We start from the raw sequence: 23,159 nt of genomic DNA on the forward strand, positions 1-23,159 counted from the left end.
CTCTGGAAAGACTTTTTAATTTTTTTTTTTTTTTTTTTTTTGCACGGGAGGCAGGAGCATGACATACCTCAGAACAGCATAATGTTATTTTAGTAAATTAAATGCAAGGCACCGTCAAGTCTTCAGGTGATCTCCAAGCACTGCCAAGAACTTCCAAGCCAAGGATCCGCTGTACTGCCCAGGGCCAGTGCTGGCCAGGCAAGTAGTCCCTGGTCTCAGAGCACATCCCAAATGGTATTGAACAAGCACTTTCATACTGGAATGGTGCCCATTTAATTAACAAAAGGATTTGCAAGAGGATCGTTACTTATAGCCAAATGCATAACCACTCATTAGGTCCTCAGGGGAAAAGAATAATTACTCTTTCAATCTACGGGGTGTCTTTTTCTGCAGTGAAAAAAGTGCATTTCCCCTACCCCAGCTGGGATGGGCAGCCGAGGGCTGGCAGGGGGATCTGCTTACCTGGCCTCTGGCTGGACAGCGGGGGTAGGCAGCTCCCCCCGCCAGCCTGACTGTGCCTATTTGGACACACTAAGGACCCCCGTGTACTTCACAGACATTCCAGGAAAAAATAGCAACCGTGCTACTGGAATTACGGAAACGCTGGGCTGTCTTCTAGAGTCTTTCTGGCACAGGGATGAAGCCAAGCAACTATGAAAATAAACACTGAAAACAAGGAAAAAAAAAAAGCTTATCAGGCAGTAGCAGGTCTGCGGCAGGCAGTTTAGCCATGGAAAAAGCTGCCTTTCAAGCCAGCCTCCCCAGGGAAGCGGCACAGAGCAGAGCCGGAGGGAGCCCGGCATCCACGGGGGCCTCTGCTTGATGGCAAGACGCAGAAATAGAAGGGTGGTCACCTCACCATGGGGGAAAACACAGAATAATAAGAAAAATACAGTTCGGTTGATCATTTTGGCTTGCTTAAACTGTAAATAAAGCAACTTCTGATTCAAAGACCCGTGCAAAGACTCGCCCTGCTGAGCTCCATCGGTCGCTGAGCGTGCGGAGCGTGCCTAACCCATTCGTACTTGCACCAGCGTGACAGACTGCCCAGAGGAGGGGACACGCATTGGTTGAAGCAGCATCCTCAAATACTGTAGTTACACCGAGTATTTCACAGCAGACAGCACTAGAAAGTATATCTAGACGTACCGAGAGCAGAATCCCCAGGAGATCCCCCGTCCCACGCTCCAGCTCTGCCCCGTGTTAGATTTGTTACTCCCGCGTTATTTATTGTCATCGGTCCCGGGAAGGGGCCGCAGGCTGGGGCCGTGCCGTGGGGCAGCCCCACAGTGGTACTGCCTCCTCCAGGGCTGGCATCCATCGTAACCGAAATCTCCATCCGCTTCCCTGACCTGGCAACTGTTGCCTGATGTTGGAGTAATTCTGAGGAAGAGGAGGAAACTGCAATCCGGTGATGAGGGGTCCCCTGCGCCCGACAGCTCTCTCTTAAAATCAAGCTTGATTGGAATCACGTTGCAGCTTCGCCTCCTCTCAGACACTTACTCTTTGATTCTGCCAAATTCTTCCTGATATCCCCAGGTCTCAGAAGGGCGCTTTTTGTCCTAAATGTTTTGCCTTTGGAATCTGCTAGACTGGAAAAAGTACCCCATTTCCAAGAAACTTTCTTCTTTACATTACCCCAAGCTTGCAAGCCCTGCAAATTCTAAATACGATGAAAACTCACTATTAATAATCAGTAGCGTACAAACTAGGATTAATAACCAAGAGAGAAAACCAAGAGAATTCTCTAAGCACAGATCAGGCCCTAGACCTGTGCTGCTGGGGCTGAAAAGGGGCATTTTCTGCTCATACTGGGAGACGCGCAGTGGGAGAGATGGGCGTAGGGGCAGGAGGCGTAACTGCAGGGAGGGAGAAAGATGTTGGAAGAGCAGCTGCCATCGCGTTTGGTTATTTATTTCAATTAAGCAAAGCAAAAGAGTTGCTACTGCATCAATATTGGATTTGTATTGAAGATCAAAATCCATTTTCATTCCACCTGAACTGTGGCCATCTGCGATGCCAAGCGCCGAGTCAGCATTGCCGGAGCACACCCCACCGTCGGCGATACCGAGACCTGCTCTCAGCCTGGCATTGAAGCCAACCCCTTCAAAGCCTTGCCAGAGCCTGGTTTTATGATCGTTTCCTCAAGGATGGAGCTTTGAAACAAACCAGCAAACTGACAACTGCTAGAGGAGGTTTAGCTGGGATTTTCCTAAACTTAACCCCCCCTCCATCCGCTGTTCAGCAGTTTGTGTCAGTGCAATGCATGGCGAGGTCCCAATCTCAGCAGATCCCAAAGTCAGCCCAAAGAGTCTCAGATAAAATCTGTTTTAACCAAGACCACACAGACTGGGTTTCATCCCAGGGCAGGCACACAGAGTGCAGACTTCAAACCTGTATATAAATATACTCATAAATATCCCAAACTTTCCAGTCAGCTCCCTGGAGAGATGCTGGATACACTCTGCACCGCCGATGCCGCGGCAGGGAGCGGAGAGCAGGCAGAGCAGGCAGAGCAGGCAGCACCCTGCCCGCGGAGCTGGTGATTTATTCAGCATCTGGCAGGGCAGGCTTTCAAGCTGGAGTTTGACAGGAGCAGAAGGTGCGTGAAAAGCAGTAGCAAGCGTGCAAATTCCTGCTGGGCACCGGCGGGAGCTGCTGCTCTGCACGCGGCTAAGGGTTAGCTGGGATTTATTGCTGGGGTGGTGAACTGGGAGGACAAAATTTGCTTTGAATCTTAGGTCTTTGAATCAGAAGTTGCTTTATTTACAGTTTAAGCAAGCCAAAATGATCAACCGAGCTGTATTTTTCTTATTATTCTGTGTTTTCCCCCATGGTGAGGTGACCACCCTTCTATTTCTGCGTCTTGCCATCAAGCAGAGGCCCCCGTGGATGCTGGGCTCCCTCCGGCTCTGCTCTGTGCCGCTTCCCTGGGGAGGCTGGCTTGAAAGGCAGCTTTTTCCATGGCTAATTTTCCACCTACAGCATGGGGAGCTTCCTACCCAAAGGTGTGAGTAACCCTGGAAATACCGGCGGGGTGGATCTGAGCTTTTACACGGCTTTGTCCCTGTCGTTGAGGACCTTATACTGCAAAAGGAGCGTGCGTGCACATGCGCGTGCATACACGTGTGTGCAGGCACGCGCACATATGTGTTTATCGCTGGCGATGACAGCAACCAGAAAGCAGCAGGATCGGGGAGCCAGCATCGTAGGAGCAGCTAAAGAGCTCCTCCTGCTGAAATCCAGCCGGGGAGATGGGGCTCACGCTGCATGTACCGTTCTTCCGAAGGAGTAACGTGGGATTTCTTACTTCAGGGAGGAAATATCACGCTACAAACACCGTACACACATGTGGGTGCCCTGTCCACATCCTCACCTGCACATGTCCCATTTCCATCCTGTCCTCCCCCGTTCGTGTATGGTATGGGCAAGAACCCTACAAAAATAACATAAAAAACAAGGAGCAAGTGGAAACTAAAATCATTTGGGAAAAGGATAGACATGGGAGTATCTTCCATCATCCTTGCACTAGATAGCAGGCCATATAGTTTGAACAGACTAAAAAAGAAAAAACAACCTTACAAAAAATTACGCTGGCTATTAAAAAACAGGCACAGCTGGATGCAGCTCTATAGATCAATCTGCACAGGAAATAGGGAAGACATTAAGGCTGTAAGCTATATCCCAATAAATATAATGCAGCTGTGCTCTGAATTGAGCAGATTAGGACAGGATTACAGTGCAGGATTATAGGACCACATCAAGTGCTCTCATATATTTTGCCATCTAAAGCTTAGATATTTTAAAGCTTCAATGCATGAAATGAACCTGAACAAGGGAGCCTGGAAAAGCAGCTATGGCAAAGTGATCATTCCCAAATTCCCCTCTTCTGTGGTAGGCCTGTAGGGGTATAAAGATGACCCCAGAAGAAGGGGTAAGGGCTGAGGACTGCGATCCATCTGCTCACCCCCCGCACATTGAGCCGTCTCCTACCGCACGGTGTAAGCACAGCTGTACCTGCACAAGAGCAAAGCATCCCTGCGGACCAGCCACACAGCCCAGACAATGCCCAGGAGCGGGTCCTGAGAAGAGATTATAAAGGAACTGAACAAAAATGCAGTAATGCCTTTCCCGGTATATCATCTCAGCTTTCTGCCATTTAGAAGTTTGCTGTGCTAGAGGTTAAATCCACCCCTTGGTATGCAATAGCCTTTGATAGCCTTGCCTGATACCTAGTAACATTTTGACCATGCTCATACTTTCAGCATCCAAAACATCCCATGACAGTGAGTTCCCCAACTTCACTACAAGATGCAGGGAAAACGTTTCCTCTGTTTTAAACCTGTTGTCCAGAAATTCCATTTGCATTCCCCCCGGTTCCTGCGTTACGGGAGACAGTGAGTTACTTGCTACAGGCTGTTCCTGATTTTAAACACATCTGCTGTAATCCTTGTCAATCATCTTTTTCCTAAGCTAAAAGCCTGTTTAATCACCGGGTGCAGGGACAATCCCATCACTCAGAGCCCTCTACCTTCTATAGCCCAGCTTACTGTATCTGTTTGAAAGGGGATGGCCAGCACTGACTGCAGGATTTGAAATGTCAGCTCCCAGAAATTTATTAAAAACCCAGTATTTTACTGTTAGGCATGTTACATTTTCTAAAATGATGTTTGCCTTTTTGTCTACGTAACTCAGGGATGGGGGGGCAGACTTTTCAGCAATAGTTCTTCCGCAAGAGTATTTTATCTTTTTGCCCATGCTGGTCAGTGCCTTCAGTGGTCACCACAAAATCCTGGTACTCACCAAAAGCTTTTTGCTATTTCAAGATTTGATCCTGTTACCCAAGTGTCATAATTGTCTTGGCGAGGTTACCAAACTGGAGAGCCTTTCTAGTAAATTTAGCGTGTTTGATCTCTAGTAATACTTAGAAAGTAAGTAATGATGTAGTTGAAGAACGACATTCGTTCTGGCGCTGCAGACTGCATATTTCACGCCCTTATTGCTTTTCCTGACACTGACTTGTACCAATGCAAGACACATACCAAATTAGCCATACAAATCACAGCCCTTTTGCCATCAGTTTGTCCCTAGAGCTCTCTGGTATTTCGTCTTGCCGTATTTAGCCACAGTAAATACTTTCATTTTTCACAATTAAGAGATACTGGCAATCTGGTCGCAGCACTATTTTTATCACCAGCACCTCTGCCCGCCATGCACCAGCACGAGCCACCTCCTCCTCCTCCTCACGCACCAAACGAGACGACAAGTGATTCAGGGTAAAACAAAAAAACAAGTGAGAGCAAGTTTCACCATCAGTTTGTCCCTGACGATGTGCAGGTGCCCTCTCCTCCCTGCAGTCACCGTGCCCAGCTCCTTGCTGCACAGGCTGAGCACTCGCTCTGCGATAGTGACATTTCCCATTGCAATCAGAAAAGAAAAGAAAAAGCAGCCCATCCTGCAAAGGTCTACCTGCTGGCCAGTCTTTGTACCAGAGCTTCAGCATGACAGTCCTAAATTTCAAGTTTTTAATTAGCTTAACCAATGAAAGCAACATAAACTGGGCAGAGCAGCCCAGCACTTTCTCAGGACGCAGGGACTCCTGAAGGTTTCCTGCAGGACAGCCTGGGGGGGCTCGCTCCAAACAAAGCGAGTTTGCCAGGGGCTTGTGTGCTGTGGGAAGAATTCACCCTCCCCGAACAACACCTCAATTAAATATAAAATAGATAAAATACGAATAGAAAACTGTACCCCCAGCTCCAAAGGCTGCTGCATGGGTTAATCCAGCAGTGCCTCAGAAGACCGCGACCTCCATAAATACTTTCCACATATAATGTTTGCCAACAGCGTGTTTTGCAAAAGTTGCCTGGGTGCTTTTGCAGGCATATACATATAACATTTCACCTCTAGGCTCTCAAACTTCAGCTGCCGGAGCACAGAGACGCTATTTTAACCATGCACGAGCAGAACATTGAGAAGTTTTATAGTCACAGCTTCCCAGCCGTGAGGACAGACCCAGCCTGCATAGTTTGGTCTTTAAGAGCTCCAACCCCAGCCAAGTGTGTATGGTAGGAAGCCGTGCAATGTCTGTTGGATGCAAGGAATCCGTTGGATAATAAGACACCAAATTGGCTTTGCAAATGGTGTTTCATCTGAGAGAAATACTATTGTCATCAGAAACAAACTGAGCTCATGCACTGCTGCACTTTCAGTTATTCAGTAATAGGCTGAACTAAGCTGTATTTGCTAAAGCAATGAAAGGAGAAAGAACTAATCATCCTATAAATAAACCAGCTTATGAGTATTTAGTAAGTGTTTCTTGTTAACAATTCACTACTTTCCACATGTAATTAAATAGCTCTTAATAAAAAAGGCTTCTTTATTGTGCTGTCTTTAGACTGGACCTATGGACACCTGTAGAAATGTCTGGAAGGCAAAACAAGCCATCCTGGAAAAGAAAACGTTCAAGCTCAGTAAGACTAGAAGAGCCCCTGTACTTCTAAAGCTAGAAGAGCAAAAACCTGTAGAAAGCATCAAGTGATGACTGCTAGAAAATGCCTCCCACTCCGCACAGAGCCCTCTGCACAGCACCCTCTCCTGCAGAACTCTGCTTTCTCCTGGATACACGCGAAACGCAAGATGTTATAGCTGTTTCTGTCAACTATGAAAAATGCACGTACTTAAAATTAAGCATATGCTTGAATCCATCAGCTTCAATAGAAATTAAGCGTATGCTTTATTTTACCATGACTAAAGGCTCTGATGAATGAAGACCACTCCATTTTATAAGCCGAGAAACAGAGAGGTGTACGAAGCTATTTGCAGAGTCTGCGCTAAAGCTGAGTGACAACCCCAGCCCTTGGCACTGGGTAAAGCCAACACCAGCTACCCCTGGAGCACAAGACAGTCCCAGACTATCTCATTAATTACGTTTTTCTGTGGCTTAAAAAGTCACTCTCCAGCAGGTTTGGGGATTGCATATCCATCCCCACAGAAGTTTTCTCCCCAGCCTCTTTGCAGGTTTTCTCCTCCAGGCTGGGCACGTTTTCTGTGCAGCAGCAAGTAGAGATGAATGTTGCTGTTGAGATTTGACCAACACATTTTTGACTCGGCAGCATCCAGGTTCAGTGCCAGGCAGGTGTCTGTACATCAGGGTGGTTTGCAGGATAATCTCCTGTGGAGGAAACTTAAGACACTGAATCATAACTGTTTTATGGGAACACTGTGTGACTACAACATTTCTTGTGCTTCTCAGCGAGGGCACAGTAAGTGTTAAACTATTTCTGGAGTGGACCAACACCACAGAAAGCGCAGAATCAGCAGAGAAATAAGATAAATTAGTATTTTCATGTGTGTACTAACACCAATCGTTTCTAACACAACTGCCACATGGGATTAGGATCATCAGAAGGGGAGCAAAAGAATTTCTCATTAGAAAGGAGGCAAGCTTCCAGATCCGAAAAAACCAGTTAATCAGAGTATCTCGCTCAGGGACAGCATCGCTTCTGCTAACCCAGAGTGACACCAGGGATTACTTCTATCATAACTCCGCTCGAAGCATGGCATCCCTGGGATGCCGTTCCATTGCCTTTGGACGTTTTCCCTTTTCATCACTCAAACACTGTGGGCTCGGTTCTCTACTTATTTACATCGGCTCCCCATTGATAACCCCAACTTGCTCCAAGGATTCCCAGCCGGCACCGGCAGAGCAGAGGTAAAAAGCCCTTTGGCCTTTCTTCTGATGCTGGCTCCAAAGCATTTCTTTCACACACTCGGTCCTCACTGGACAGTGTCTCCAAACAACAACAAATTTCCCCAGCCAGCAGCTAAAGCTGTGACACAACTGTTCTGTTTCCATAAAAATAGTAAATGTGATGTCTTATTTCAATTTTAAGCTCAGACAGGCCATGGGCAAAAGTCAGTCTCTTGGGAAAGCAAACGTTTTGAAGAATTTTTTTTTTTTTCTAGTAGAATCACAGAGAATATATCTACTTTCCATACAGGATGTCAGCCTGTTAAAATGAACCTCTTTTGAAACCAAACAAAATGACAACTGATAGACTAAGTACAGTGATGTCTTTTTCACCTGTGTCCCTCAGGCTACACCCTCTTTCCCCAGGCTGTCCCAGCTCCCAGGGTGGATGAGGTCCTCTCCCTTGGATGCTCTTTCTAACACACAAGCCACATATTTTGCAGCCTGAACCCAGTCAGACTCTGGTTCTCAGGCTTTCAGTCCATTTGCTCCAGTTTTATAGCAGAGCAGGGACAGACATCACATTACACCTCTATTCTCCATGTCTTCTCTTTCGCTGTTCAGCCGTTATCCTTTTAATGCACATCAATAAATGAGTTTTCATTAAAACATCGGAAAGAGTAAACACTTCTACCCAAATTTGAAAGAGGCAGTACAGTAGATGGACACAACCAACTAGTGTTAGAAGAGAAAAATCAAATTCAGAGTTTTCAGAGACTCGGTCACATGCATTTACCACTGCTCAAAGTCATGCTAATTCTTACAGTGCTCAGAACACTTAGAGAAGAAAAGCTACAAAACCAGACAACATCTTCAGATTTTGTAAGCCTGCCTGAAGGTGCGCACAGGTCGCTCAGGTTTCCCGTCGTTTTAGCTGTTTGCCGCCGAACGGACAGCCACCAAGTACCCCAGCACGGGACATGCAGAAGTACCTGTACTTCATTCCCGTCTTGGCTTGGACAGTCTCTTGCAGCGACAGCCCGTGCAGGTGCAGGAATTTCTCCAGCTGCTTCAGCTCGGCGGCTCGGCTCAGCTTTCCCGGCCAGCCCGCGGCGGGAGGGCAGGCTCTGGGAACCGCGCTTTGCTTTTTACCTTTCAGGAGGGCTTCGCTCGGCTTCTGCAAGCTCGGCTTGTGGGGGGGGATATCCGCGCAGGAGGGCTTGTACAAATGCATGGTCCACAGGCGGAGCTGCGAAGAGAGACCCTCAATGCCCCGCAGCTGCCCGAGCGCGGGGTCCTCGGGAGCTCCCACCCCACAGTCCGCTGAGAGGAGAGCCCAGTGCCACCACGCTCCCACCAGTACAAGACGGTGTGAGCTGGGTTGTGTTGCCCAAGAGGACCACAGGACTATGGAGCAGTATTTTCCTCCCAGCCATTCTTTATATTATTGCAATTGGCTCATTTTAATAGATGCCCAGGATGGATTCTGGCCAAGATCAGCAATCTTGTTCATCTGCTGAAACCTATAATAGTCAAGTACTGCAAGGGATAAGGACTGCCAGTGGGAATAGAGCACTGACCCTGTTTCCCAGGTCTTATATTTAGATAATGAGAAATATTTGTTTGGGATTCAGTCCAAGGCCAATAAACGTAAAACAAATATTCTCACAGGGTTTATTTGAGGCCTTGGGCTGGAGAGATGAATACTGCAAGCATCTCTTATGCAAGTGATTAAAATATTTTCTTTTCTTGTAGTCCGTTGTGAACTCTCACAGCTCGGGTTACCTGGTCTGTAAATTTCCCCGGTATCTGCAGCCTCCTGGGACTTTGACAATTAATAAGAAAACAAAGGCTACGGAGCAGTCAAACACCGAGAAGAAAAAAATAACCTAAAACCAAACAGAAAAGTGAAATGCTTGAGAAAGGAATGGGCTACGGGCATCAGCACCAGGGCAGGGAACAAGCTGGCAAAGCCCCCAAGATGCCACCAGCCGCTACAAAACCTTCAGCTCCACAGAACCGGCTGCCTCTCGGCATGGGGCAGCAGGCGAGGACACAAGTACACGTCTGAACACTATGCCTAGAAATAAAGATACCAAGCTGACAACCAGTTATTTCACCACTGCTAAATAGCAAACAAAAAGTTTCTGGTTCTCAGGGTCTTCATCCCTGAGGGGTGATGGGAAAAACAGCACGGGTTTTGCTGCATCACCAGAGCCAGTGACAAGGGCATCCAGTGCCCTCCGGTCAAGATAATATCCAGGAGGACCACAGTAACCTTTTCTAGCCAACACCAGCCCACAGCAAACAAATCATGACAATGTATGATACACAGCATGGAGGCAGATTTCTGAGGCTCTTCTATTGTAAAAACTCAACCCATTTTCTGACTGTCATTTCAATCCCAAATACATAGGAAAAATAAGTTAAATAATCAAGTGATGGATGTATCATGAACTCAACTAATCCTTAAATCTTTCAAAACAGATAAACAAAGACTGATCCCAAACCCAGAACATATTTTAAAAGATTATAATTCAATGTCACAGGGGGGAGTTTGGCACGGACATTTGGATTACTCAGTTATTCTTTTTCTGCAACTCTTGTATCAGGGCCCTGAGGGCACTAATGGACCTCAGCATCCCCGATCTCCCAGGCTGGGGCGGTGGGAGGGATCCTGCCCTGTCGCCCCAGGGTCCCCCCCAGCCCCGTGGTACCCTGACACACGGCTGCCCGAAGATGGGGGATCCTGTTCTCCTGGTGCTGATGGAGCCCAACCACCAACGGTGGGGTGCAGGCCGTGCTTTCGGGCTCTGCTCTTTGCAACGCAAGTACACTCAACGGAGGGATGTGTGCCCTGTGACTGCAGCCATACCGCCCTTATAGGAACCGCATTTTTTCCTCCCAGGGGTGTAACACCGAAGGCTGTAGCTGTGATCTCTGGTGCAGCTGCCTTTTGTTTTACCTCTCGTCAGATCCAGCTCTTTCCCCATCTATAATGCAAGGTGAACCAATGGCGAAGAAGTATTTCCGCAAGCTCTCCTGAAGTTTTTTAGATGTAAGAGTTTCACAGGTTTGGAGCTTTAGGGGCTTGTATGGATCAGCATCATTAGAAACGTAGTTCTCCCAAAAGTTAATCCCCAGTGCTTCACTTTTATAGCACCGTTTAAGACCACAGGTACCTGACCGCGGGCTGGCGTGGCCGATGAGCACTGTGCCTGAGAAATCGCTCAGTCTTAGTCTGCAGCCCCACTCATTTCTGCACTTAATCCCTACTTGCTCCATCTCTCACAGTTTTATCTTGTTTTCCTTTCAGTTATCCTGTTTCTGATTTTTATTCTAATGACATGTTTATTAATTTCTAATCTCAGCATGTCTGCGAGATCTTGGTTTGTGCCCAGCACTTCAGGCATCCCCCTCTGTCCGGGATTAGGAAAGATTTCACCTGACTTCTGGGCTGAAATCCCCACTGTTACTGATGCTTTTGTGTATTGCTGGGCAAAATCCTGAAACCCCCTGTGCCAGCAGCCCTGTCCCTCGAGGTGAATGAAACCCACATCGTTCCTCTGCCAGTCCCCGAAACCACCGTGAGCGAGCACGGCCACCCTGTCCCCACGATGCTGCTGTTTGGGGACAGCGGGACTGCGACGGCAACACCAGGCAATTCATCTTCAGGTTCCTATTTCATTAAGGGTCTTACTCAGTGCAGGAGATTAGGGTGTTGCACATCTAATTTCTACTAATACCAAGATCCCCTTATATTCTCCTTAAAGGAGTAAGATCAGATTCTGGAGGCTGCAACATTTAAGATCGATGGAATTAGAAGTTCAGCAGCTGCTGGTTTCCCCTCCCAAGTGGCTTGTTCGCTGCTGCCGCTGCCCCAGTCCAGGGAGGGAAGGGGGAGACGGGGACCTGGGGCCAGCATCACCTAGCAAAGGCTGTCCTGCCATTTTCTCCTGTCACCCACGCAATCCCTGCTCAACAGCAGCAACTTTTCAACTAAATTACAGCCACTTGGACAAAACAGCTCACGAGAAATAAGGCTGAACAGGCAGTTTGTGCCGAAGAAGTTAAGGAAACTAAGAAACAAGTTTGCAGAATTTCCAGTTCTGTAACACACATCCCTCATGGTGGAGGAAAAAAAACCCAAACCTAAATAATCAGAAAAGTCAGACTCGTAAAGCCCCAAAGCTTTCTATAATTATTATTCCCATCGTCATCACCACCACCATCGTTTCCTAGGCTGCAAGCTGCTGCTGCCTGCCCAGCCAGCGGGGTACGTACCTGTGGGGCATCCCGGTGGTGTAGGCGATGGTGTACTCGTGGGAGAGCTCGCAGACCCGCAGGTACCAGTTCATCTCCAGCTCCCGCAGCAGGGCCAGCCGCCGGGCACGCTGCTGCGGCTGGCTGGCCCGGGCTCGGCTCTCCTTCCCACTTTCCAAGGAGCTCTTCAGGGCTCTCTCCCTGCTCCCCAGGGAAAGCACCGACTGCTTCCTCAGCTTCAGGGTTTCCTCGGCATTCTTATTCCCCACGGTCCCTGTGCGTGCCGCCAGCATTTTGCGTCCTGTCTCGGTGCGAGAGCAGCACACCCGGCCGCTAAGTCACTGCCCTCAAATCATTTAAACTGATTTTCAGCACGCACTTTCCTCCCTCTATAACCTCATGCCGGCCGCAAAGCTGTAATTAGATACGAGTTTGCAGAGCTTAACCAGAAAGAAGAGCTGCAACCTTCTCATGGAAACATCTGTAGCAGCTTCCCGCTTGCCAGCGGGCTTCGTTTTGCAACGAATAAGGAGGACGGTTCTTAAGAAACAACATATAAACACATGCAAAGCAGCGCACCTCAACTGGATTTGTGCAAAACAAGGTATTTAGACGGAGAGCAGTGTGGAAAAAAAGGTCCAGCTCACTGAAGCTGTAAGCGTTGGAGGGCTCCAGCCGGCATAGGTGAAGTCACGCGTGTGCTCCCCTCGACAGCAAACCCACAGCCACGTGGGCTCGCACGAGCAAATTGCAGCACGGTTCCTGCTGGATGCTGCTTCAGAGCATCAGTGTCTTCACCAACACGGCCGAGTTAGAGCTGAGCCGGCTGGTCCATGCCTCCTCCTCCCAAATGCAGTGCTCCAGCTCCTCGGGTCGCCCCGTCTGGCAGGAACTTCCATTCTCCACAGGATTTGTAGAAATTCAGGGATTTGATCACCCTTAAGATGAGAGCAAAGTTATGACTTTTCTCGATTCACTTGCTTGCTGAGCAAATGGTGTTTGGAGAAAATGTATGAAAGGAGTGGATAGTAGAATTGAATTATTTTCCCTATCTGGTTTGAAATGTTAAAGCTGATACGGAGATTACAGCACTAATCACAGCAGCCACTTTAGGAGCACAAACATATCCTTGTTTGGAGAGAGAGGCAGGCAAAGAGGAAAAAAGCCCTCTAAAGACAAGCAGGATTTTAAAGCCATTGCATTGAAAACATCGAAAAGAAGAGTAATCACCCACCCGTGCCCTGCGCAGAAGGACGTGTGTCTCTCACAGGGAAAGGCAACCTGCGAGCAGCTGCAGAGGGATCAGGGGCTGGATGAAGAGCTTCACGGAATCAGGGAAAGGAGCTCGGGGGGGTCTCTGGCCCAACCTCCCACTCGGAGCAGGTCTGGCACCAGCCCTACATGAGTTTTCCCACCTGAGCCTTGCTGACCCCCAAGGCTGGAGTCTCCCCCAGCCCTTCGGGCAGCCTCTTCCCATGCTGCACCACCCTCTGCCGAAAAACCTTTTCCCAAGGTCCATCCCGAAGCTCCCAAGCTGTGGCCGGTGTCCCCTGCCTTATTACCACCTGCCACTTCCCAAGCCAGTTTGGATGTCCCACCTTTCCAACTCCTCTCCAGGCATTTTCCAGGCTGCTGCTGGGTCCCCTCTGGGCCAGCTGGGACCAGCCCGGCTCTCGCCACCCCTCCTGGACCCAGGTCCCTCCAGCCTCCGGCCACCCAGGCAGCCTCCATCGGGTCCCCCCTGAGCTTTCGGGGGCTTCCCGAGCTGGACATGGTCCCAGGTAAGGTTCGCTGGCCATGCTCGCCCCGGGGAGCCCAGCATGGGGATCGTCCTGCTCACAGCGACAGCGCTCTGGAGTCCTATAAAATTTACCTTCCGCAGAAACTAGTGTTATCCAAGCTATTTAGCGCAGATGGCACTAAAAGGTTCTCTGGAAATCTAGAAAAATGACTGAAAATTTGACCTATTAACAAATCTTCATTCTGTGCCTGTTCTAAAATGTTACCTCATTTGTCATTAAGCTTTCTAGCACTTCCCAAAAAGGAAAAGCTTTCCAGCAACTCCAGAAGCCTTTAAATCAACCCTGAGCAGCTGAAGTAATACAAACTTATTTTACAGATAGGTAGTCTCAAGCCTTATACGATTCTTCAAGTTCTTTCACTTGGAAGTTGGCTAACAAAAGCAAAATAAAGTTCTTAAACACTTTGAATAAGTACAATATGCCTTTTATACGTCTTCCATGTTTATAATTTCCTTAACCACAGAAACACCCTTCCCAAAGACCTTAAAAGGTATCATTCACCTTAAAAGTAAACTAAATTAAAAGCAGATGCTGACAATTTGTTCCTCTCTAAATAGAGCATTGTTGGTCATACAGCAGGCTATTGTGAGGGGACATGTTCCCGTAATGTCCCATTTAGGCAGGTAACACTATCGGATATTGTCTCTTGGATGATTATATATTCTGGCAGGTAAGGAGACCCCAGCTCACCTTATAAAAAATGCAGAAAGATTGCTTTCCTGAAAGCAAAGCCAGCCAGCTGGCTTTAAATATTGATACTGCATTTCTGTGGCTGTTACTGAAATACTCGGCTTCCTCACCGGCTCGCCGAGGGAGGGTGACCACGCCGTGCCGCAGCAGCGCGGACGTCCAGCCTGGCTCTCCGGGCTGGGGGGGCTGCGGGCAGCCCCCGCAGCCCTGGGCCATCTCCCAGAAGGGATGAGCCCTCTGCCCTACGAGCATCTCACCCAGCACCAGAAATCCTCTCCCGTTCGGGTACTACCAGACCAACATCCCACTCCTGAGCACCGTCAGACCAAGACCAGTCTTATTTCCCAGATAAGGGCTGGTGATTAATCACTAACCAGTTTTCCACGAGCTGCCCTCCCTCCCGAGCAGGGAAAGAGGGGAGAAGGCAGCGCCTGGGGGACCCCACTGTGGGGTACGGGACCGGGATGTAGTGCCCCGGCGAGCGAAGCTTCAAAGTGGTCCTGGCTTAGGGCTATGGGCACCGCCTTCCTTTTACATTGCTTTTTCTAGGCACTCATTGGTTAAATAAGCTGCTCCGACTATAATTATGTATTTCTAACTCATTTATACACTGTATAAATGTACAAAAAACACATTTATGAGCTCTGTACTTGCAACTGACTAAGTTCTAGCTTATCATTAATACCCTTATTCCAGGCTTTGCAAATTTCTGTGGCTCTTCTTAAATCGCTTCATAAAATTTGATTTTTATTCCAGCTGCTGTCCCTAGAGTTGGACACACGATATAGGAGCCATCTCCATGCCTCTCTCCGCACAAGGACCCCCACTTGCCGGTCGGGTCCCCCCCGTGCCCGCCCCAGGCACGGCAGGTCACGGCGCAGCCCCCACCGAGTCCCTCCTTGCCCCAGCAGCCGCCCAGCTTAATCTCCCCGCTGCCAAGCATAATGCCCTGCACTTATCTGTATTAAATGCACAATCCCGAGCTGTCTGGAACAAAGGGAGGTTACAGCAAGAACAAGAGGTGTGGAGGTACAGAACAGCCGTTACAAAAACCGAACAATATTGTTCGTGTCGCCAGTTTTGAAGCAGAACGTTCCCCGTAATACCCAGCCTCACCACCCCAGCATCAGAACACAGGTTTAATACATTTTCCACTGGCTCAGACACCAATTTAGCCAAACCTCCTATTTACATCTGAAAAATAAGAGAACCATTTATAAAAAAGCTCCAGTAGATGTTTTCTGCTCATTCGGTTCCCATGATGAATTAGTACACTTAACACAGTTTGCATTTTTAAAGTTTTTTTTTAAATCTTGTAAGCAGGTTTCTTTTTTTTAGGATGTGCATTTCAGTTAAATCTGCATGCTGGTCAAGAAGTGCCTCACAACATGATGCAAGGAAAGTCTGTCCTGATTTTCTTGACAACAAATTTATTTTGCCTCATTCCAAACTGAAGGAATGCAGGATGCAAACTCTGATCCAGCAATTCTCCAGCAATTCCACTAAAACTGATTTAAAATTCATTCTCTTTTAAAATGATCTTAAAATCCTCCTTAGCTTTTCAGATTCCACTCTAGCCTCTTAATAAGTGTTCCCCAAATTTTTCTCAATGTATACGCACATCTAAAATCAATTTGCATACACATATATAGCTCATCTCAAGCAGGATAATTTAGCAGCAGTTAATAACACGGAAGGTCCTATTTAGAGGCTTTTAAGCAGAAAAATGCAAGCCTTCTGCAGGTACAGATTGAGTTGGAAAATATCTGTAACTGATACCTAAGTAAACATATAGATTTCATCCCATAGGAGTGGAGTAATTTTCAAATGCATGATTCAATTAGCAAGAGTCTAAACGATAGCCTTTAGGCTAACTGCACTCCTGCTCCGTACTGTCTTCTACTCAAGATAATTGAAACCCCATCAGGGAAAGATTCATTAAGGTACTTAATTGGTTTTAAGTGGTTCACCCTGCTCTGACAGCATTTCAATGTAGTGACTTATGGACAGCACGACCAGGCAGAACCTTGACTGCTTCCCGCGCTGCTCGGCCAGCAGCTACCAGCTTTGTGCCCGGGACCACCGCCTTGTGCCTGGGACCACCAATTTCTGCCCCATTCCGGGCGCAGAAGCCCGCAGGCAGCACCTGCAGGAGACAGGGCAGCGTGGGCAGAACCGGGCAGGAGATGCGCAGGCATCCTCAGCAAACGTGCTTCCCCATGGCACCTGCGAAGAAAGCCCAAAGGATGCCTCCGAGCTCCTCTCCTGATCCACCTTCACGTTTCTTAACTTCGGGAAGCGTGCTGGAGTGACTGACCCCTGTGCCGCGGTCAACACTCGCATCCCTGAACGCGGCAGGAAGGATCCCAAAATCAGCCACTTCAGCATGCTTCCAAATATAGGCAAGTTCTCCGAAAAATTCAGTGCGGCAGGTCGGGCATTCCCTGCTGTTTTCATTTTCTTTAAATAAGCTGGAAAGGGATCCGGCATCCCACCAGCCCTCACGGGATGGAGGAGCAGCCCTCCCTCCATTCATTCCTCTATTCATGACAAGCAGGCATGACCTGGAAAACAAAGAACAGGTTCAAAATTATGTTTTAAAAAATGCTATGTATCTGCATCAGGTTTCATTCAGTTTTTAAAACTATCCCTTGACTCCCCCCTCAGTGCTCTGCTTCCCTAGCCGTGCCAGCTCTGCACGTTATCCTCCTCTGCAGGTCAATCCCCCCAGAAAACCCTAAATAAGCAGCACAGGGGGGTCGAGACCCTCCTGGCTGCCAGGGAGCAGAGCCCAGCAGTAACGTGACATACATTCATAAGCCACCAGCGCTGCTTCCCCCACAGCACACACCCCCCTCCAGCCCTTCGCCCACGAGGAGCATTGGGCGGGCACCGAGCTGCCCCGACACGGCCCCCGCAGGGTGAGGAGCCCAGGTGTGGTGATAGGAACAGTGTTTGGGGCAGAAATGGGCAAAAATACCTGCATCTCAGGCGTTGCTGGATAACCAAGAGTTAGATATATCTATATACTTTAGGTTTTAAAGAGAAATCTCAATATCCAATACACCAGAAATTGGTGTTAATGTATTTCCACGTATCCAGCCTTCTCCTGGCAGGGAGCACAAAAGCATTTCACCTCCTGGCTCGTAGGAGAGCCCTGAGTTTTGATACCCTGCTCCCATCCCAGGAGCAGGGAGTGGACCATTACAGGTGTTTCTCCTGGAGAAGGAGCGTCTGGTTTCTCCGTGCTTCTCAGTCCTGCTAGCAAATCTTCTCTGGCAAGCGGGGGAACCGGAGGTGAACTGCCTCCCCTTGGGTTTATCACACTGGATAGAGAGCCGGTGTCATTAGCAGAACAGGGGACGGGCACTCTCCCACGTGGTCTGAGCAAGCCCAGCTCGTGCAATGCACTACGTGACTGTCGGGCACCGGCTGCCCACGGATTCCCTATGGATGTGCTGGGAGAGCAACCCCAGCCCCTGCAGACAAGCAGATCTCAGATCAACCATCATACCCAAAACCAGGTGTGTTACCTATTTTTGATCCGTTTGCTGACCAGGACAGTAGGGAGAGCAGGACTGCCCGCTCCAGCTATCGCCGTCCCCACTCTCACCCGGGGACGGTGTCTCAGCCAGCCCACAGGCAATTACAGCCACTTGCAATTTGCTGCTGCATTGCTACTTTGCTGTTCCATCCAGATTTATTACATCTGACTGAAAGAGCCCTTGCAATTAAAAGTGGCAGAGGGTAAAAAGCACTGTATTTCTTCATGAAATGGAGGTGGAGCAGTTGCGTGTTGCTGCATACTCCATAAATCCCAAAGGCAGCCCCTTGGAAAGCTCCCAGCTGCCTCCTTGAAGGGCATAAGGGAGCTGGGCAGCTCAGAGAGCACAGGATCACGTTCAGCTTGGAGTGAGTCAATCTGCTGAAATTAAAACACTGAAGTGGCAGTAGGCTCTCTTCAGCCTTTTAACTTCTCAAATAATTTTTAGCTACAATCTTGGAGCCAAACACCAGTCGTATCACACTCAAGCAAAAAGAAAAAATCCTGGGTATGTTAATTAACATATTTTTTTTCTCCTTGCCGAGTCTTCAGTGAGATCACTGACGAGTGGCTTTTCTGGGTTTGCTCTGGATTGCACCGAGAGCAACTACTGATCAAGCAATCCATGATTAGAAAGGGGAAGGTTTTCCAAGGTCAAGGGGAATTCAGATGTTCCGACCTTTCTGGAGGTGAGCAGCTGCCCAGGGCAGGCAGGCGACGGCGGTCACGCCTGGCTCTGCTCTTGGGCATGTGCACCAGCCTTTGAAGCCTGACGATCCCCCGACCGTTCAGCATCTGCTTTCAAACAGTACAAAAAGGTGCGGAACCACCCACGTTGTTCTTTTCCGCATAAATTTCAGACAAAAAGGCTGATCTGCTTTAGTCGACAGGATTTCCAGTGGTTAATTCCCTGCTGAGCAGCTTTAACGCTCCAAGGGTGCATTTAAAATTCTTCCTGGACAGGTTTGTGTGCTTAGAGGATTGCGTTTGGTTTCCAGAGGTGGAGAGCCCCGGTCGGGGGTGGCAACGAGCCCCAGCCCTGACTCTAAGCCGAATCCATGGGATGGACCAGACGTGGGACATTGAGCTGCCACCTGCCCCCCCAAAATCGTGGCCAGGAGCCGCGTCCCCACGCCAGGGTGCCGCCGGAGCAGCGCAACCAGCACACCCATCGGAGAACCCGCACGATGCCGTTGCGTTACCATGGCAATCGGCACTACAGAAGTGACTAAAAATAAATGCCGGCTCTGCAAAGCACAAAAGACGGTCCTGAATCCAAACCCTGACTCAGCCACCTTCAGACCCGAGGGTGTGTGGTGCCGGGTCCCCGTTCAGCAGCCGCCCTTCTTTGCACAGCGGGGACGTTCCCCCCGGTCCCCTGCAAAACTCAGCGCAGGGCAGCAACCTCCCTGTTGCACAATTTCAGCATTTGCTTCAGTGCCGCTCTGCCACGGATCTCTGCCACCAAGACGCTCTGGAGCTCCATGGGAGCAGGTGGACATCTCTCCAGAGCCCTCACAGGGCTGCAGTCATCAAGGAAACCTTTTTTTTTTTTTTCTCTAAAACCCCTAAAAACCTGCTGATTCCTGCTGCATTCCCAATGTCCTGAGCAGCATCCCACCTCCACGCCAAGAAACCTGGACAGCTAGGCGAGCCCCAGGCAGATCAGACATGAAAAGATAAGCTGGACACTTCTAAGTGACTTGTGGCATGTCATCTTGCCCAAACAATAACAAAATTAACCCATGGAGCAAACTGCAATAACAGCACCGAATCACCAGGGTACACCTTAAAGCAGACCCAAAGGATAAAAACTGCACAAGAACTTAATCCCAGGTATAAAACCCGACGTGTGAGTGCTGCATGAACAAGAGCCAATCATTGCCTCGGGCAGAGCTGGAGGACCGGGAGGCCACGGTGGAGAAAGGCGCTGAGCTTCCCTTTCCCCCGTGGCATCGCAGGTTTCCACTGGGGAAATAACAGCACAGGGACTCCGGTGTCCGTAGCCGGGTCACGGTCCCCACAAGCCCACGGTCAGATGGCAGCCCACGTCAAAGCGTGCTAAATTATGCATGGCAGCTTTGAATTATTTCTTCTTCATTAAGGAAAGTGTGTGCACAAATACGTTGGCAAACACCCTTTTCTGCAGAAAGAGTGAATCTGGCCACCGTCCCCAGGAGCTTGGCCTGGGGCAGCCAGTGGGACACACACACACAAGGGACAGTCCCCAAGCCCACCCCAGGCACAGCCCCTCCGCTTTGTCCCTGTAAGGAGCAGAAACTATTTCTCTTTAATTAACATTTCTCTTAATTAACACACAATTCAAACTCAGGCTGTCCATGAAGCTTACACTTACCCCAGAACATTTTTCCACGGTTTTTTCACCCTTAAAAAAAACATTAAAAAAGGAAGAAATCCTGCAAGCAGCTTTATAATGGCATTTGTATCCCAAACCGCTCTGGGGAATGATCAACAAGAAAAATATCCCAGCTTTAAGGGGGCTCTTGAACACACACTTAAATCAATTACATCCATAAAAAAGGAACCTGTGGGAGTAACAGGACACAACGTGCAGCTAACAAGCCCGAAGCGAGGGCTCTTGCAGAGCCCCACGTAGTCGCAGCTTGCGATGGTGATGGGGGAAGCACTTAAAGCGTGCCCTGCCTCCCCACAGCTAAACCAACCGCTGGAAACGGAATTCTCTGTATCGTTCCCACTCCCTGGTGCTGAAAACCCACAACCCTTCCTCTGAAGGCACCAGCAGCGAGGCTGAAGATGTGGGAAGCGCAGCCCTGGGAAGGACCTTCTGTTCCAGCCCCCTGTCACCCCCCACCACCGGGATTTGCTTCTCTAGAGGCGGGTAGTGACAGGATTAGGGTGAGAGAAATATCCCACCCGGCTGCTTCATGTCTGGACTCCCCGACACTCCACGACGGCTCTGCCAGCACCGCAGCTCCCCAAAGGACAGGGCAGCGTGCCCCCGTGTTGGCAGCCCACTCCCCACATGCCCCAGAGTGGGGGGGACAGTCCCTGGGAATATTTCCATGCAGAATGCCCACTGGACTCCTTGTTCCTCCATAATGCTTACGGGAACAAAATCCGCATGTCTGCGTGCGGTTACGCACCCTGCTTTGGGGTGGGTTTGTCTGGCTTTTCTTCATCTGCCTGACCTTTATGAGTTTAGGATGTCATCTCTAAGGGCTGCCTTTACTATCTTCAAGACCAGTGCAAGCAAAACCATAAAGGAATCAACAGCCGACTCATTCAAATGTTAAAACTATACCATTTTAAAATGAAGTAATTAAGTGGCACCGTTTCAGTTTTCTGCAGTTCATGCTCAGGCAATTAAAGGAACAGAAATAATCTGCTCCCCTTGATGAGATGCAGTTCGCCTCCCAGCACTGCACTTCCACAGAAACGGTTATCCTTGGGACAGCAAGAGCACTTTGTCTCAAGTTCTTGTCTGTGAAGAGACACAAAAAATTCAATGGGAAATTAAATTTCAGAAGGAAAAGTCGCAAGGGACTCTTGATCTGATCTTTAGGTAGAGACATGGAAATGCTCTAGTTGTGACACGGGGCTTCACAATCCCACTTCACTCCTTTACATACGGCTTTCTTCACATTTACATGTTAGCCAAGTAGGTTAATGGCCTGAATCTCATTAAAGTCAGTTGCAAGCAGCTATTACATCATTACACAACAGCCTCTTTGCAATCTGCTTCTAATTCAGCAAGCAAATAAGGCAGAAACGAGAGCGGCCCCACAACAAGCGCTGGGGAACCGCAGCAGCACATCCCAGCACCGGGAACCCTGGCCCCGGCGATGCCCGAGGACCGAGCTCCAGACCGAGCCAACCTCAGATTCAGCGTTATAAACCTCGCTTTGGAGCTGTGTTCACTGTAAAATGCAGTAGAAACTTTTTAAGATTGAAGCTTTTTGTTCTATTAGAAAGATCATTACTGAACTAAGGTGAAGCAAGAGAGAGAGAATAAGGACTCTTCTAAATAAAGCCAGCACAGGGCAAGAACAGCAACCTGTTAGAGGTGCCCTGCTATTTAACTGATACAACATCACTAGAAAATGAATTTAAGTATTTTTAACTGAGAAAGTGAAACCAGGGGAAAGTCCAACATGACAAAGAGGGTACCATGCTGCAGCGTGCAGGAGTGCAGGAGCAGCCTGTGCTGAAAAGGTAAACAAACCTCTTCTAAATCCATGACAAAAAAACCCCAGTAATTCAAACTCTTTTTAATTTTGTGAAGTTTCTGAAAAAGCTTTTGTGGAAAATTACAATTTTGTGAAAAACCTTGTGGCTTCATTTCTGCAACCATTCTTTCCCCAGCTGCTTTCATGCTGCGAGGGGTTGCTCCCACTAACTTGTTTGTTCCTGTAACACGGACCCCGAGCACCTCCACGCTCCCTGGGCTGCACCCAGAGCTGGCAGGACATGCTGGTGGCTCCCAGCTGGTCCTGCTGCCGGGAACTGGGAGGAGAGACCCGAGGAGCATCCCTGCTCCCTGCCACCCGGAGCCCTGGGCTCCCCAACGAGCCCGACGGTGCAGCCGTCGCCTTTCTCAAAAACCGCCCCTGCGGCACCCCCAGCTCCCAAAGCGCTTTGGGGTGATGCTCAGTCAAGACTTGCGTGCCCTCCGTACCTTGGATCCCGCTGCTCCGTGAAATCCCTTAATGCTCTCCTGAAAGGCTGGCAACTGCAACAGAGGGGTTTGCCCCGGAGTCTCCCGTCACTACCGAGCTACGGAAGAAAAACATGCAAAATGAGATATTTCTTTTGAAGAACTCCCTGCAGGAAGACAATCCCCCCAAAAAGCAAAGCCCTGCAGTCTCTGCGAGGTACCTGGGTCCCAAGCACGGGCGAGTGCTGTAGCTCCAGCTGCTGAGGCACATCAGGAGATGGAGCAGAGAGCTGCCAGCAGCGCGGCAGCTGCTCAGAAATACTGCCCGGAGAGCTGGATGAGAACAACTTGCTATTGCACTCTTTGGGGGATAAAGGGTGTATTTAGATCACAGATCAGGGAGCAGATCGTAAGCAGTGGCTCAATCAAACCCCACTCCCATGGTGCCCTCGAGCCTCTGGCACAGGCGCTGCCCACAGAACCAGAACCACCGCAGCACTCGAGGCCAAATCATTTATACCAAAATCACGGCTG

General features: G+C 49.0%; 1 protein-coding gene across 3 annotated transcripts in view; it reads right to left on the reverse strand.

Moving 5' to 3' along the window:
* The window catches only part of KCNAB1 (potassium voltage-gated channel subfamily A regulatory beta subunit 1), a 72,203-nt gene extending 59,000 nt beyond the window's left edge, over window positions 1-13,203 (reverse strand). The window contains exon 1 of one of the 3 annotated variants that reach the window (XM_069792909.1): window positions 11,975-13,203. In XM_069792909.1, the coding sequence (XP_069649010.1) occupies window positions 11,975-12,246 (272 nt within the window). In that variant the 5' untranslated portion in view covers window positions 12,247-13,203. Of the gene's footprint in view, window positions 1-4,342; window positions 4,384-8,682; window positions 9,596-11,974 lie in introns of those variants that run through there. The other 2 variants (XM_069792910.1, XM_069792912.1) reach the window with 2 other exon arrangements.
* Window positions 13,204-23,159: the final 9,956 nt, after the last annotated feature.

Source organism: Haliaeetus albicilla, chromosome 9 (assembly GCF_947461875.1).
Source record: "Haliaeetus albicilla chromosome 9, bHalAlb1.1, whole genome shotgun sequence".
NCBI lineage: Eukaryota > Metazoa > Chordata > Aves > Accipitriformes > Accipitridae > Haliaeetus > Haliaeetus albicilla.